General features: G+C 37.1%; 1 protein-coding gene across 3 annotated transcripts in view; it reads left to right on the top strand.

The window, feature by feature from the left end:
* The window catches only part of LOC121324762 (serine/threonine-protein phosphatase 2A 55 kDa regulatory subunit B gamma isoform), a 111,687-nt gene that overhangs the window by 66,125 nt on the left and 27,992 nt on the right, over nt 1-17,570 (top strand). For all 3 annotated transcript variants that reach the window (XM_041266923.1, XM_041266940.1, XM_041266931.1), the window contains 3 exons: nt 155-267; nt 3,876-4,053; nt 16,673-16,837. In XM_041266923.1, the coding sequence (XP_041122857.1) occupies nt 155-267; nt 3,876-4,053; nt 16,673-16,837 (456 nt within the window). The remainder of the gene's footprint in view (nt 1-154; nt 268-3,875; nt 4,054-16,672; nt 16,838-17,570) is intronic.

Below are 17,570 nucleotides of genomic sequence, written 5' to 3'. Positions count from 1 at the left end.
TTTTGTATTAGGGTGAAAACGTAAAGAATTTTATTTGCCTTTTTTTTTTATTAAGTGGTGTGTGTGTAATTTAATTTTGTAAACTTAGCACAATCTTATAAAGACTGCATTACTTATTATTGATGCAAGTATACCTTTTTTCTATTTTCTTTAGATAAAACTATTAAATTATGGAAAGTTAGTGAAAGAGATAAGAGGCCGGAGGGATACAACCTGAAAGATGAAGAAGGGCGGCTTAAAGGTCTTTCAACAGTGACGTCCCTGCAGGTAAGCTGGCTGCTTCTTTGGGGAACTTGAACACTGGATACTGCCAGTGCTTGTTTCTATTCAAGAAAAAAAATGATCATGCCCCAGTTTCAGATACTACACGTATGTATCTCTCTTGTTTTCCATGTGCTAGTTTTTTTGGCTTGTAATAATGTGGTGACATGAAATGTGTATGCCCTGTAAAAGCTGGAGAACAACATATCTTATAGCTCGTTACATCTAAACTTACTGCCAGTCATGTCTATCCAGAAAGCGTTTTGGCTTGTGTTGTTTTAGTTTACCTTTTAATACACATTTGTAAGTTTTAAGAGGTCTAAAAATGTATTCAGTTCTATTCAATATTTTACATAACTGGTATTCAACAACTTTGCAGGGTGCTTCTGTTTTGTTTTTGTATTACTTGTTTGTTTTATTTCAAACATTGTTGTCCAAAATGCTCAATAGAGTGTTAATTACAGAGCAGAGAGGATACAATAATAAAGATCCATTGTGTTTCACCACTAAACCAATTAATTGTCAATTAGGGGAAAAGCTATTTAAAAAAAAAACAAAAGTGGTCAGCTACAGTATTTGACAAAAGTTAACCCTGGTTTCTCAAAGAATGTAATAATTAAACCTCATGAGTCTAATCCATCCTACTCCAGAAAATGATTTTATTTCTATCAAACCATTTGTATGTAACAAAATACAAAATTCTCTAGCCCTTTGCTATAGTATATTTTAGATGCATTAACATGTGAAGGCAGGACATTAACATACAAATGGTGTCAGATTTGGAAACCCTTTTTCTCCTCAACCCTGCAAGTGCAGGTGCGATTATGCTCTGGTTCTGGATGTGGCATGTTGAATTCCCCAGGGTACCCAAGGGTTCTCATCAGCTGGTACTGTCTTACAGAGCACTTACAGAGCTCTGCAAGTGGTCACTTCTCAAGAGCTTCAAATAGTGTTGTTTGATTCTTTATTGAGCACCACACATTTAAAATAACAAGAGGTGCTTTGTTTTTAATGGTATTTCATGGTTTTCATGTTGATTTAGTTCAAGCTAATGCCTACAGTGAACCACTCCTTAGAACCAACTGTACCAGCTGAGGCAGCTACTAGATTGATAAATACATTTTGCTTCAACATTCGATTTTTGGAAAGATGTGTCAACATTCATACGCATTATACTAATCAGTTAGTACTTTACATCCGTGATTTATAAATTCAACATACATTTCTAACAGAATATGGAAATCCCCAAAATACTAAATGAATGACTAATCTATACATTACTATTGTGTTTGTATTATGTAAATTAACGTCAGTAAACATTTACCTACTCTGTCATCCTTCTTTCAAACCTATAGAGAAAACTGTAGCTGAAATAAGAAAACACGTCATCGAGTTGCTATTTTGTTAACTTTCCAAACCAAATTGTTATCAAATGAAGAAATCTGTGCCATTGCAGAAACTGAGCTCTGGCCTGTTGTTGTTGTCACGCAGTTGGTCAAGGATTTTTCTGAACAGTCATTTTCATACATTACATTCAGCTATTGTGTGCCTAATGATACTGATCTTTTTCACATGTTTACAAACCATTCAATCTGATCTGACATTCCCCTTAAATTATAACATCAGAGTTGCTTTGTTTTTGTTCACAACAACAGTTCTAGTTAATGTATTTAATCAGATTAGTAACTGGGGAGTATTGGGGTGGACGATGAAGTAAAACGTATGCTTTTCTTGTTGCTTTCATCCTCAGTAATTGACACACTGGTGAGCTCTTGTATATTTTTAAAAATAATTTAGTGCTCTAGAAAGGGCATTCTATTATCACTGTCTGAATCTTTCTACTTGAGAGGTCTGACCAAACAATAAGTATCCTATTATTGAAAACAGTGCTATCTTTAAAGAGCCAGATTGAAAAGGAGAAAGGGTACATTTGGTTCAGTTAGATTTTTATCTCATTGGTTTCCTAAATTTCATTCACGTCGCTTGACTAAAATGAATCCATGGCCCAAGAGAATACATCAAAATGAAATAATGCTTGACTGAATATCACTGTTGTGGAGAACCTGTGTTTTATTTTTATTTTTATTTTCTTTTTTTAACCACGTTTTATACATTTTCCCCCTTTTTTATTGTGAATTACTGTATATAATATTACTTACACAAAATCAGATCAAGTAGAAATAAAATGTGGATTTAAATATTTCTGTACTAAAAAATATATATGCAGGTTTTTCCCTAATTACCAAAGAGTATCAGAAGTTCCGAATAAAACTGATACATAAAAATGATATTCCCGCTCCTTGTATGCAAGATCAACTACAGTATAAACAGCTCTGTTGTTGATGGTCGTATTATTAAAGTCTGCGTTCATGTTATCACAGACCTCACTGGCAATCCATGGTAGTTAAATACTGCTGTAAAACACAGTCAGCATAACTCCATTGTTGAGTTTTGAGGACACAAGCTAAAAGGCCAGTTGTCTTGGAAAGTATTTTTTAGTCCCTGCAATTTTCAAAAGTCATTTTTATTTCCTGCAATAGTCAAAAGAAACATTCATCGGAAAAGTGTAAATTACTGGGATTGGGAGTTTTGAAATCATTTGCTTCATTACTTAGAGAGCATGTGTCTTTCTCTACAGAAACACGGCTCAGTGCCACCTGGGGAATTACTGTATTTCAGCTGATGAGAGTTCCTATTACATTGTCTACTTCGTATCTGTTTTCCTTATTCTGTGGCCTTTTTCAAGGACAACCTGAAAAAATGATAAACAGGACATCCACAATATTTAATATCTAATTGATGTTTTTAATTTCTTCAGTTCTTAAGGCAGCATTTAATATTTGTATCTCTCAATGAAATGTTTCTGCATCATTTCCACAGTACAGGACGTGGTCACATTATTAGGAACCATAAGAGCTTACCCATTTGCAATATCAAATACTGTACCACAAGCAACTAGCTTTAATTGAAACATTACGAGTCGATTGTCAGGGCAGTGCAAATACACTAGTCTTTCCCCAGACATGTACCCCTCTTTATGTCCATGCCCTTGAACAGTCATGTTAGATCTTTGGATTCTTCCTTTCTGTATTTCCCTCTGGCATTCCATTGTAACACAAGAAATCTGCTTCAACTGACAGGGCAGATCAGGAATGAATGAATAACTGTTTGCACTGACATAACATGACTGCACTGTCAGTGACTGTCTTTACAGGAATGTCGATGTATCCCCAAGACATAATTGATAGTTAATCTGATGAGTTGCCAAAACTATTCATTACAGATTTAGCTTCCAGATCATCAATAAAGGGGCAAAAGGTCAATGCAAGGATAATTGCAGCCAAATCCATTGGATTTAGGTCATGCGGTACTACAAATCCAGGAATAATGTTTATTTTCCCTTTTATCCTGTTCGATTTTTTTTTTTCACAGTGATTATTGTAGATGTGTGGTCTCTCTGCATACAGGCTCGACTGTACGCTGTGTTTCATAAATAAAAGTGGCTGAAACAATATTCTCAATCGGGTCAGCTGTAATGGAAACCAAATCAAGTCTCACTGTGTGCAATTGGAGTTCATAATTCAGAAATGAGTCACATTGGTTCTCTTTTGTAGGTGCCAGTCCTGATGCCCATGGACCTGATGGTGGAGGTGAGCCCCCGAAGAATTTTCGCTAACGCTCACACCTACCACGTCAACTCCATCTCCGTCAACAGCGATTGTGAGACTTACATGTCTGCTGATGATCTAAGGATTAACCTCTGGCACTTGGGGATCACAGACAGAAGCTTCAGTATCCTTTACACTTACCTGAAATGACCAGCCAGAGCCATTCCCAAGGGTGGTTAATCCCTAAATTCAGATTTTACAGGGAGATTAAACAGTAGAATTCATAAGCGGTTAACAAATGTTTTTACTCGAGAACCAAGAATTTACTAATTAGGTCAACAGGCAACACAACATCTTGCTTTAAAGAGACAGTCTTTTGGACAGGGCTCAAAAACAATTACACAGTGACACTACGTTAAGCCTACTCATGATTTAATCTTGATATTTAGTCAATTTAGCTGAGGCCTTTGGGTTATCTGTTGAGCTGTTATAGCTCAGAAATACTGGTCATGATTTTTCCATGCCACGAGGGCACTGCAACTGAGTGCTTAACACCCAACATGAGATGTCCTCAGTGGCACTTTATACATAAGCAAGAAACTTGTTTAGCATCACTAGAGGGATTTGACTGAGATGAGCTGTTCAGGCTTATTTTATACACTGAACTGTGAAGATCAAACATATTTCCAGATCTGTCATGCCTCACCTTGATGAACTCTGGATGAAGTGATGGACCCATCACAAGGCTGCTGTGATCTTGACTAGTTGTAGCCTCTGGTAATAATTAAGCACAGTAAGCCTGCTGGTAATATCCAGCAGAGATCTTTGATGGTAATGTGGATGGAATAAACCTGTAGGGTTGAGGGATCTCTGGTTCATGCTAATTGTGTTCCAGTAACTCCTGCTATGGTGGAAAGGAAATATGATTCTGCAGTGTAGTTCATTTAACACTGTGAGTTATCTTTTTTTTCCTGTGTTTTTCCAAAGCTTATTCCTATAATTTGGCTGTACAGAGCCAATACAGTAGACTTTAAACATCAGAGACTCATTGCAGCGCTACTATTGTAATCTACATGTTTTAGTACCATTGCATGAGCGTGACTGGCATATCAAATTTAAAATACATTTAAAATGAATATGAGATCACTAAATATGAATTTTTGCTGCACCGTAGCACAGCATCTCATAATTAAGTGATGTGTCCACCGCTTGAAAAAAATGTTTCAGAATGCTTTATTATTTCCAAACCAGGATTTGATGTGGTAACTGGGAGCGCTGTACGGTGTCCTTTTTTTTTTTTAGGACATCCTCAGTCGCCAGTGTAGCTGCTGATCTGGTGCGTGCGTTTCTTCAGCGTTTAACATGTATAATGTAAAAGTAAAAGAAAAATACTTTAAAAGTTATGATGTGCAATTTTATTATTTGAATTTGTTTGGATTTAAATTGTACGGCAAATCATCTCGGCATACGGCATCAGACATGACCTGTTTGTTTTTTTAAACAGTTTCGGTGTATTTTTTATTTAATTTTGTTATCTGAAGCACTTTGAAATGTCTTACATGAAAAACGCTATATAAAAATAAATTGATTGATTGATAACCCTGTCATTTTTTGATTTGATAAAGTGTGTGTTTGTGTAGGGACTGGGTAAACCCGGAATGGCGGAATTCAGAATAAAACTTAAGTTTGCATTTTTTTCTATAATAATAAAATCATGTCTTCATATTGTCTTTTTATGTTATGAATTCTTAAAAAAAAAAAAAACAGGTTTTACACATCAAAATGTAACAGAAAACAATCTGAATTACACATGTACTATGGGGTACATGGTTAGAAACTTGCTTTATCTTTACAAATAAATGTCTACTCTCTAATGCTTTTCTTCAGAAAATGATAATTGTTTTCCGTTACACAAAAAACAAACAAACAAAAAAAAAGTTATATCTGAGAAGATTTGCCTTACAATTTAAATCCAAACAAATTCAAATAATGAAATTGCACATCTTAACTTTTAAAGTTTTTTTAAAATGCTTACAATATACATATTAAATGCTGAAGGTAAAAAAGCATTCACCGATCAATGTTTCATCCGATGGAAGTACCGAAGGTTTTTTTGCTCTTGTTTGTTTGGGTGATTACTGACGACTCCGTCCAGCCCTCACTTTTTTCTTCCAAAGAAAAAAAATAAAGAAAACTTAGGAGGACTGATGCCAGACGACTCACTCGAGGAGGGGTGAGGGCTGATTCGAGGAGGTGTGAGGGCTGACTCGAGGGGGGGTGAGGGCTGACTCGAGGGGGGGTGAGGGCTGACTCGATGAGGGGTGAGGGCTGACTTGAGGAGGTGTGAGGGCTGACTCGAGGAGGGGTGAGGGCTGACTCGAGGAGGGGTGAGGGCTGACTCGAGGAGGGGTGACGACTGAGAATGTCTTAAAATGGACACTGTAGGGCTCTAAGTGTGCACTGTTTCATTGGAAAAAATCTGCATCCCAAATTAAGGTTTAAAAACAAAATGAAACAAAAACCTAGAACACCAAAATATCTTCAAGACGGCAGTAAGGGCTGTGGTGGTGGTACTCGTACGATGTAATAAGATTGTTTGTTTTTAAAGCCTTGGTTATTGCTCCTTTTTTTAAAGTTTTTTGTGGCAGAATCAGTGTGCTTGATAAGAAATTAGTTTTTAAGAAGAAAAATGTGGTACTGAAAGTACTTGCTCATTAAAACAAGATAAGGTAGTATACAATAGGTTTGCACATTATGTAAGGTTTCCTGTTACACCAGGGATGTACCCATTGCTGCTCAGTATAGTGTGTTTAATATACAGGTTACTTGTGCTTTTACAGTAACCTGTATATTAAACACACTTTGCACAGAAAAGACTTGGTGTTGTCATGGTAACAGTGATGCCACTGAGTCTTCAGTCGAGTCTTGAACACCCTTTTGTAAATAGGGCCCATCATTCACAGGAATCCCACAGGGGATTAATTTATATTTTGAAATAACGTGTACCCTGAGATGATGAAACTGCTTAAAAGGTCATCGTATTGTGTGTCTGAAGGGGTTTATATATAGCTCTGATTTACTTGTACATGGAATATAATGAATGAGACTGCTTTTAAAGATTAATCGTGGAAATCATTTAGGAGCAATGCGACTGGTTGGAGGTTAGCGATGAATTAGGAGATTTATTGTAATAGTTGTATTTCCACATATCATTTGGTAGTTCTGTAAGTAATCAGTCTGGTTTGTCTATGGCATCATGGGCACAGAATGTATGAGCACTTGTTGTCTCCATGGCAAGACAATGCCAGCCATTATTCAAGGTCATAGGAAGGTTCTACCAACAAAATCATCCTGTAATATTAGCGAGACAAATTCTGCTACTTTTTTTTTATTTCCTCAATAAGCCACCAGAAAGAGTTGGGGTTGGGGGATCAGATACAATATTGAACAGCATTAAAATGTAGCCAAGGCACTATGATTAACAGTTCTGCCTGTTGAAATGGTACCATGGTATCTTTGTCCACATTGTAGAAGAAAATACTTTGTGGCTTTTATAAAATTTAAAATAGTGCAGGTAAGACTAAATGTGTGTTTTTTTTTTTTTTTGTTTTTTTTTTGTTTTTAGCAAATACATTCTTAATGCAGTGTTGTAGACAGTGATGCCCCAAGTACTAGTACTGTAGTTCTGATTGGACAAATGGAAGGCTGTAAATTATATAGAAGAACCCTGATATGGAAATACCAGTGCTGCATTTTTCACATGTACCCATACCATCTTATGACATATGCATACATCATAACATCAGAGATGCACCCGTCTCCAAATCATTATCTATCTTGTTAGAGGGAATTGGTACAAAATGATAAATACAGAATGAAACACAGTGCGCCTTTTGTTTTCAGATTTGGGGTTTTGGAGGCATTTGAATATGTTAATGCAGCATAAAGAGATTGGAAGTGTTACCGAGCAGCCCAAATCCCAGTGGAAATCAGGGAGGCAGGCTACAGAAGAACAAGCCCCTGGCTGATTACTGCAATAGTCTCTCTTTAGACAAGCTGAGGAAGCTTACTTTAAGTGAAGCACTCTGTCCATATGTTACTGGCAAAAGCCTAAATACAGTTATTTTTTGTATATTTGTATGGGAGCTGTTAGTGCTCCTTGTATTTTGGGATCAGATGGATCCTGGGGTCAAGCCTTTCTCGGCCACTGGTTACTGTGTATAATCCTGGGCGGATGATCACCCTTTCCTAGAAATTCCTGGTTGAAAGTGGTTATAACTAATGGAATCATTACGTAAGTCTTACCTTACCTTTTGTTGGAAAGATTACTTCAGTATTACCACACGGTACAATAACATTCAGTACATTTGAAATACAAAAGGAAAGCTGATTTATGTCTTTTGAAAATGGTTAAAGTGAGAACATTTACACAAAATTGTACTTGTATAAAGAGATTTAGTTGTGTGAGCAGTGATACAGAAACTCAGAAGATAGCCTTGGGGCTGCTTTGTAACTCTTTCTCTTTTACTTGGGGTCTGCCTCGTTAGAGTAATATTTTAATAAAGTAATAAATATTGTAATATTTCACCCTGTTTAATATCTACAGGTATTGCCAGGCATCTCCAATAGAATTTAGGAAAGTAACTGTAAAGAACATTGTTCTTATTATTTGTTATTAATTTCCACCTAATTTGATCAATTGTATTGATCAGCTAAATCATGTGTTGTATAAACATGTGTGTAAAGAGCTCCTGTCTGACCTTTGTTTCATGCATGGTGGTAAAGCAGGTCACATTGTGATCCGCTGCCATGGACATCAGGGGCTGTGCATCTGTTTAATAGCATTTTGGTTCAATGAAGCTTATACTTGTGGGAAATGATCCAGAGTGCCACATGACTGCCTTCAATGATTGCTCTCATCTTTTTCGGGGAAATAGTGTGCCTGGGTCAAAAGCAGTTCTCAAAAAGGCATGCATAGTCATCTGTAAAAGACAAGGTGTCCATTTATCCCTAATTTTTGCCAAACCTTTATGGTTTATGATAGCAAATCTATACACTCATAATGTCCTCAACAGAAAGTTATTGACCAGCAAGTACATTTAAGCTCCCTCTGCATGACCCTCAAGCTCAGTTAATCACTGACCCATTATAACCCATTGCTTTAATATCATTACAGCTACTTTACTTTGTCCAAGATCAGTGGCATAATTGTGTTTACAGGAAAGCATCCATATGCAAAAAAAGATATGACTACAATCAAACCTCATGTAGTTACACCAGTTCGGGATGATCTCTTTTTAATTGCATTCGTTAACTGTGGATTGCTGTCTCCTCAGTCTCACTCCCCTCTGTTTCTATGTGATTAGCATCCGTAGACCCAGGAATTATTATCAAGTAATGACCTCAGCAGGGTAGTTAACCTCCCCGAAGTGAAGCCTAAGGTTTTTTTTTAAATATGCAGTATTTGCCTCACAATTGCAAGTGATTTTTGAGATGAAAATGTATTTTCGTAGCTGTAGCTGTAGTCTGTAGCTAAAACCTATGTGAGAAGCAGTGTTTTTAACCTTTTCTATTTTCTTTACATATTTTGGCGGATCCTATTGGAAAGGTACCAACAATACCAATTCTTTATTTGTACATGTGGTATTATGCACCAAAGCATGTATATATATATATATATATATATATAATATATATATATATATATATATATATATATATATATATATATATATATATATATATATATATATATATATATATATATATATATATATATATATATATATATATATATATATATATATATATATATATATATATATATATATATATATATATATAGATATATATATATATATATATATATATAGATATATACACACACACACAGTTGTATGTAAAAGTTTGGGCACCCCTGGAAAAAAATTGTTACAATGAATCATTCAGTGAACAGAAGTTGACCTGACCTCTACATGGTACAAAGTTAAACATGACACCTTTCTGCAAATTTTAATACAAGATTACTATTTATTTGCATTTATTACAGATTCAAGATAATAAACAAAAGTGAACATGGCACATGCAAAGGTTTAGGCACCCTGTAACTTAGTACTTGGTAACACCTCCTTTGGCAGATATAACTGCTTCCAAACGTTTCCTGTAGTCAGCTAAGAGTCTTTCTATTCTTGCCTTTGGAATTTTTTCCCACTTGTCCTTGCAGAAACCTTCCAGCTTAGAAAGATTCTTACTTCTCCTTGCATGCACTGCATGTTTGAGATCTCCCCACAGAATATTCAAGTCTGGAGACTGTGACGGCCATTCCAAAACCTTTCTCCTTCTTTTTGTAAATATTTCATGGGATTTTGAGGTATATTTTGGATCATAGTCTTGCTGAAATATCCAACCTGTTTTCAGCTTTGGTGTCCTGACTGACTTTAGGACATTAGCTTCTAGGATTTGTTGATATTTACTTGAATCCATTCTTCCTTCCACCTGCACAATATTTCCGGTTCCACTGGCTGCCACACAACCCCAAAGCATAATAGAGCCACCCCCGTGCTTAACAATTTGCAAGGTGTTCTTTTCTTGAAATGCTTCACACTTTTTTCTCCAAACGTACCTTCTTTGGTTGTGGCCAAACAGTTCAATTTTTGTTTCATTGTTTTACATTGTTCCAAAAAGCTTCAGGCTCGTCAGGGTTTTCTTTTGCATACTTTAGACGCTGACTTTTGTGATGAGGTCATAGAAAAGGCTTCCTTCTGACAACTCTGATGCAGATGCAGATCCTTGTTGTGTAAGGTACGCTGTACTGTGGACCTGTGAACAACTACTCCAGTGTCAGCTAAACTGTTCTGAAGGTCCTTTGACCTGTGGTTTCTGTTGTGCAGATCTGACCAGTTTTCAGGCAAGTCTAAGTGATATTTTTCTTGGTCTTCCAGATCTTGCCTTGACTTAAACCATTCCATTTAACTTCAATTTCTTGACAGATGTTTCTGACAGTTGAAATTGCTAGCTAGAAGCGTTGAGAGTTTTTTGTAGCCTTCTCCTGTTTTGTGAAAGTCAATTATCTTCATTTTCAAGTCCTCAGACATCTGCTTAGAGGAGCCCATGGTTGTTGAAACCAGGCAGAACAACCATCACAGTCTGAGAGATTAGAAGATATGAAGTTACTTCAGAGTAACAGTTCAACACTGGAATTGACTTCATCTGACTAATTGAAGCCCTAACGAGTGAATCAACCTTTCTGGGACTTAGTAAAACAAAATGTAAGAAGAATCTGATGCATGTTTTATTTTAACTCTACAGAGAACATTGCTCTAAACATGAATCTGATTAATTTTATAGAAATGTGTGGTTTTTTTATTTATAAAATGCTTCCCATTTGCTTCCTCAAACAATGACTGTGCTTTTGGATTAAATAGTGTAAAGAATGTGGTAACTTTGTTAGCGTCCATTGTCTGAAGAGCACTTGATCCCGTAAACGACTGTGTATTATACTGACATTAATCAGGAAGGTTGCTTGTATGGTATGCTCAAGTGAAGTCATACAAATAAAATAAAAATGTATTTCTGTACATCAGAAGTGAGTGTCTTAACCACAGTGCAAAAGAGCCGGGCTTGTCTACATTTGACATTTTTAAGCTTTTCACCTCATTTCATCTCGCCAACATGAAATGAAATCCACTACGGCAGTGTATCACACAACACAGCCTGTTACATTAGGATGAAAATAATAGTGCTTTAAATTGCCGTTGCCAAAAATGGGAGGTTATGCATAGTGCATCTCAAATTTACAGTAAATCCATTGTATCTAGAGCTGCAGCTTGGTGAGCCTCTGTGTATCTGTAGGGCTTGTTGTAGATCACAACTTAAAGCTGTTACCTTTTAAAAAGGTGATACTTTTTTTTTTAATTCACTGGCTTATATTTAATATGCAGATGCATTGCATCTATTAGTCGAGTTTGGTAACTGGCCTAATGTAATACAAATTATTTTTTTTTGTGGGTTTTTACATTGGTTTGGTAGTTTTGGTCATTTTAAAAGTTTTGGAATGTATTTGCATTTTGAGTCATTCTCCACCCCTCTTGAGTGTAGACGCGATCAACTGACGACACCCACATTATGTGCTATTTTCAAACACAGCAGCCAGAAAACAAATTAGATTTGCTAAGGATTTCTCATGGCTCATCAGAGATGTCTCCAAACTTCCCTTCATTGTTAATGTATTTCGCTCAAGTAATGTTTTTCCTATGTAGAAAACACATATCACTTTGTTTCTCAAGAGTTTTTCTTAAACATCTTTGTTCTGCATTCAGCAGTTACCATTGTCCATAAAGCTACGTCTACCGAATATTGGTATATTTATTAAAAAGTAAACATATTCAATAATGGCAAAGTTTTTTTTTTTTTTCTTCTTTCTTTTGGATTGAAAACCAGGCAACTGTGTGGTGAGGTTGAGGTCTTGTGTTGGATAAAGTAACTCTAAATATCCGTCTCCAACTCTGTATTCAGTCTAAATGGTGGAGTTGTCATTCTGGGTACACATACCGTGAGAAATAGCTTATTGCTAGCTGCAGCTGAGACAGGCTGTGTCTTGTGCTCTCAATCTAGCCTTTGTCGGAATCAGTTTTTGTTTTAGCAGAATGCTAAGTTGGTTCAGTGGCAGACTGGTTAAGACTGTGTTCTTCAGGCTGCATTGTAGCAGGCTGTCATGCAGCATTAGGCATTTGATTTTTTTAACCATTGCTAGCTGTTTATCAGGGATTATTGTTATTTCCATTACATGGGAGTTGATGTTAAACTTCAAGCTGATCTGAACTCAGTTCTTGCCAAGATAAGCACCAGCTAAGACGTAGCTTTACTGTACACTAATGTGACCCATCTGTATCTCCATCCATTTGCGTTTCTTTCCATATGATGATGTAGATATCCTTCTACCTGGTGTTGATGGATGAAGTGTAATGTTGGCTCCAGGGATCAGCTTATTTTGCCTCCTCAGTGCATCAGCACACACAACGGCTGCAATGCTGCCTCGGGGGATCAACTACAGTGCGGTCTCCCCAGCGCATCAGCATGACAACCGTCTGGATTGAGTTAAGCAGGGTACATCTCCCTGGGGTCTTCAAATGGGCACCTTGCATCTTCTCTGTTTTGTTGACTAGCCCACGACACTTCAAGAGGGCTCGACAGTGATTCTGGCATCCCAGCATCACCCCCCTCCGCCCCCACTCAACTCAGCCCAGCTTACTTACCCGTACATCAGTGTTGCTTTCTTTCTGTTGTGCTTGAGATCCCCAGCCAGAATCTTTCCATCTCAACCACAGGCAGTTGCTTCTCCTTTCTGCTGCTTCAGATAAGTTCTTCGCTATGCGATGCAACTCTTGACCACTGAACCTGAGATCTCTGAGAAACCGGGTTGTAGATTGTGCCACAAATCCTTGACAACCCACCTCCACTGGGTAAACCTGAACTCTCTATCCTCGCTGTTCAGCTTCAGCAGCTAGTTGAGCATATCGAAGTTTCTTCCTTTCATACGCCTCATCCACAGCGTCCTCACATGGCACTGTTAACTACCAGATGAACAAGGTGTACTGATCCACGTCACAAGACTATGTCTGGTCGAAGGTTAGTGGTGGCAATCTCAGGTGGAAAAATAAGCCGTTGACCAACATCTGCCAGCATTTTCCAGTCTCAGGTAGCTTCCAGTTGTCCTTGGCGAGGCTTGGTGGTTGCTCACCTGGACGGAGAAATGTTTTTTTTTTTTTGTGTGTGTAATGCTTTGGTGGAACAGTTTTTGTTTCAGCAGAATGCTAAGTTGATTAAGATGTGTCCTTCAGGCTACATTACAGCAGGTTGTCATGCAGCATTAGGCATTTGATTGCTTTAACCATTGCTAGCTGTTTATCGGGGTGTATTTTTAATCATAACCTCTAAGTCCAGCCGTGTTAAAATCATAACTAGGTTAAATGAGTCTTTTCTTGGAATGGAATAACAGCACTTCTTATTACTAACCAGACAACTGAATCAAACCTAGAAGGCAAATAGAGTTCTGATCGATCAGTTATGTTTGGGAAGATTAGTGTTTTACTGGAGCAGAGGTCTCCAACCCTGGTCCAGTAGAGCCCCAGTCCTGCAGGTTTTATAGTTGTCTTTACATCATCAGTGGCTAAAGATCTGGGACACCTGTTAATCTTGACTAATTAAGCCAATAATTAGTGCAATTTAGTAACTGAGAACTCAGTTGAAACGAAAATCAGCAGAACCTGTAGCTCTCCAGGACCGGGGTTGGAGACCCCTGTACTAGAGTATGAAGAATCCAACATGGTTTCAAAATTACATACAGTCAACCTTTCACGCTGACTTATCCAAGGTGTCGAGTTAACCACGGGTGCACATGAGCCATGACATTAACAAGCATATAAGTAACAGAATTTGCACATTTACAGTATTAGTTTATTTTTCGTTAAATGTCCTTATGAAAACTGCAGTGAATGAATCAATTACAGTATACAGTACTGTACAAACTCGATACAACTTGTATAGTTTGATTTGAAATAAGAATCAATAAAATAACTACAGCCACAAACTGCAACAAACTGTTGACTATACTTTTAGTTAATGGCTTGTACTGTCTAATTTGATGTCTTGAACAGCAAAAGTTAACAAATGTATATTATACAGAATTGATTTGGTGAACAATAACCATAATAAACAACCTACAGTTTCACACAGAAATCAAGCAGTTCTGCATGCAAAAACACACGCCTTGAATGTTCTGCTGACAAACTTGTTATCCTGACTAACCTGCGCTTTAAAGTCAATTGAATGAGAACTCATTTTTTGCTTCTCACTCACTGTGAAGTGATACTGTAACCAGCTGCACTTGGTAGTTGTAAATGAATGAATGAACAGTCAGTTTCCAACCAGAGGTCAGTCACGTGAAAGAAGAGTGTCAAATAGAGTTTAGTCACATGAAATGACGAGATAAGTCTTTTTAACAGTTTTTATTCCTTTGGTACTGGTAATAAGTGTCGAGTTACGCATAAAGTGTGGTGTTGAATTAAAAAAAATTAAGAGTCAGGATGCATATATTTTACATGGAGAAAATCTTGGACCAAGACTGTCTGTCGAATTAAGCAAAGGTGTTGAGTTATCCTCCAATCGAGTTAACAGAGGTTGACTGTATGTATCATTTTGAAAATAAGTTAGCTCCACGTGCAGAGTAAGCCCAGGATGGACCTTTGGTTAAATAATTAACTGTTTTTTGCGCATTTAAAAGGCTGTTTTTGTTTCAGACAATTTCTAACTTTTTATAGCAAGAGAAACAGCGGTGCATTTCAGTATTTGTTTACATGCCATTTTGTAGTGATGAGGTGGAAAATAGCACTTAGAAGTTTCCGATAAAATTCCGAAAACTAACAAAATGTATATCATGTAAACACACTTTTCGGAAAACTTACTGAAGTAGCATACTGCGCGTGTGCACACTTTGACCCTTTTCTCCTGCACGTGGTTTTAGAAAACAGAGAAAATAATAATACTAATCTGTAGTCAGTCTGCATGCATCCATTTGTCTAGTTAGGGATAAAGTAATACATTTGTTAAAGTCTGTATGTATTTGTTAACAGCCCATAGTGAAGCAGCAAATGTTTTCCAGCTTTAAAATGACGTGAGAATTTAAAATAATGTCTACAAAAGAAACTGGTAATATAGAACAGGACGAGCTGTAGGAAAGACTGATTGCACATTATGGGGAATCTGAATAGAGGTATAGGACAGTAATCTTTGAATTGAAGACCTGAAACTTCGATAAAGCACTTGAGTTATTGAATTGGTCTCCTATCTGTCGCAGAAATGTCCAGTCTTCAAATTGTACTTAGGCTGCTACAGTACTTTGCATGTGAAAATATCCTAAGTTTTCCGAAAACTTCAATCCATGTATACAGTTGAATTCTTAGTAGATTTTCTTAGTAGATTGTATCCATTGCGAATTAATCACTATTGGTGCCAAGAAGGCGTTCTTTTAAGCAAAGTTCCTGTTCCTTCAGCCAGAGCATTTACAATGGGAAAAGTTTGTGACAAAGTGTTCCTTTAGCATGATGAAGTGAAGTGTTTCAGACAGTGTTCCTCTCTGCACTACTTATACAGCATCAGTAGACATCTCCGAGATTATTTTCCAGGATTTTTCGCTTACTTTTGACTTTGACTTAAGTTAAAAAAAAAAAAAAAAAAGGTTATTTTGAATAACATTTTATTACAAATAAAATTGGTGGACTGATTGTTGATTTGAGTTTGTGATTTGATATACAGTGTGTGTATAATATATACAGTGCCTATAGTAAGTATTCACCCCATTTGGATGTTTTCACAGTCTGTTGTGTTACAACCTGAGATCTTGATGCATTTAAATGGGATTTTTTTCTCTGTGAAAACATCCAAGGGGGTGAATACTTACTATAGGCACTGTATATATTATACACCAAAGCTACCATTGCATAGATGCAAGGCAATACTTTTCGCTGACCAATGGTGTGCAAATCCACAATTTTTTAAAATTCAAATACTCATGTGTTAAGTCTGTATATTTTGACCTTGCAGTTAATTTGGTTTGCCTCCTGGTTGCAGTCAGTTTTTTGCTTTGTCAATATGATTTTTACAGTGACCTGCATTGCAAAAATAATATTTGTGTCTAACCCTAACAAGTTTTAAAAAGAGATTAACCAACCCCTCCACAGCTACATTACGAGAGTCAAGTTTCCGCTGCTGTTGCTTGTCCATGTATTTCCTTAGCACCGTTTCAGATATTGTGGACATCAAGCCTGCCAACATGGAGGAGCTGACGGAAGTCATCACAGCTGCTGAGTTCCACCCCTACCACTGTAACCTCTTTGTTTACAGCAGCAGTAAAGGGACACTCCGGCTCTGTGACATGAGAGCCTCCGCGCTGTGTGACAAACACTCCAAACGTAAGTGACAAGATTCATCTTGAACCACTTTCCAAAGAGCTTCAGTTGCTTGATAAGAGCTGTCTTTACAATTGGAGGTAAATAAGTTTTGTAGCTTAAATCTAAAGTATGGCCATTCAGAACTGAGCTGTAGCCCCTGGATTTAATGGAAGAAGCTTGAGAAATTTTTTCTCTAAGCTGTTTCCCTGTTACCCTACTAGGAACCTTCATGATGTATGTGGTTTACACACAGGATACACAGTACTTGTGAATGACATGCTCCAAATGTATCACTACCTTCTGTTTTCATGTAAAAATCTAAGTAAATAATAAGTAAGACTACAACACTGATAACGTGTGACAGCCCTTTATAAAGCTAGTGTGCATGGGTGTGTGTGTGTGTGTGTGTGCGGGGGTGTGGGTGCATGGGTGTGGGTGTGTGTGGGCGTGTGCGCGTGGGTGTGGTTTGTGTGGGCATGTGTGGGTGGGGGTGTGGGTGTGGGTGTACAGTATAGTATGCTAATATAAATGGTTTGTGGAAACTATTATTTCCATACTCATTCATGTCTCTCTTAATAATTCCATGCACACTTCAGTGGTTTTGTATTGAATCTAAATATATAACTCTTATTGAGCTGATGATTAATTAATAAATACACAAGCTTTGCAGATGAATATGTATTTTCTTCTGGCTGGCTGATCAGTAATGATGAACAATGGAAGAATATGTATGAACCCAAAGGGTTGACAGTGT

This window comes from Polyodon spathula, chromosome 1 (genome assembly GCF_017654505.1).
Source record: "Polyodon spathula isolate WHYD16114869_AA chromosome 1, ASM1765450v1, whole genome shotgun sequence".
Lineage (NCBI taxonomy): Eukaryota > Metazoa > Chordata > Actinopteri > Acipenseriformes > Polyodontidae > Polyodon > Polyodon spathula.
This window is presented reverse-complemented; position numbering and strand designations above follow the sequence as displayed.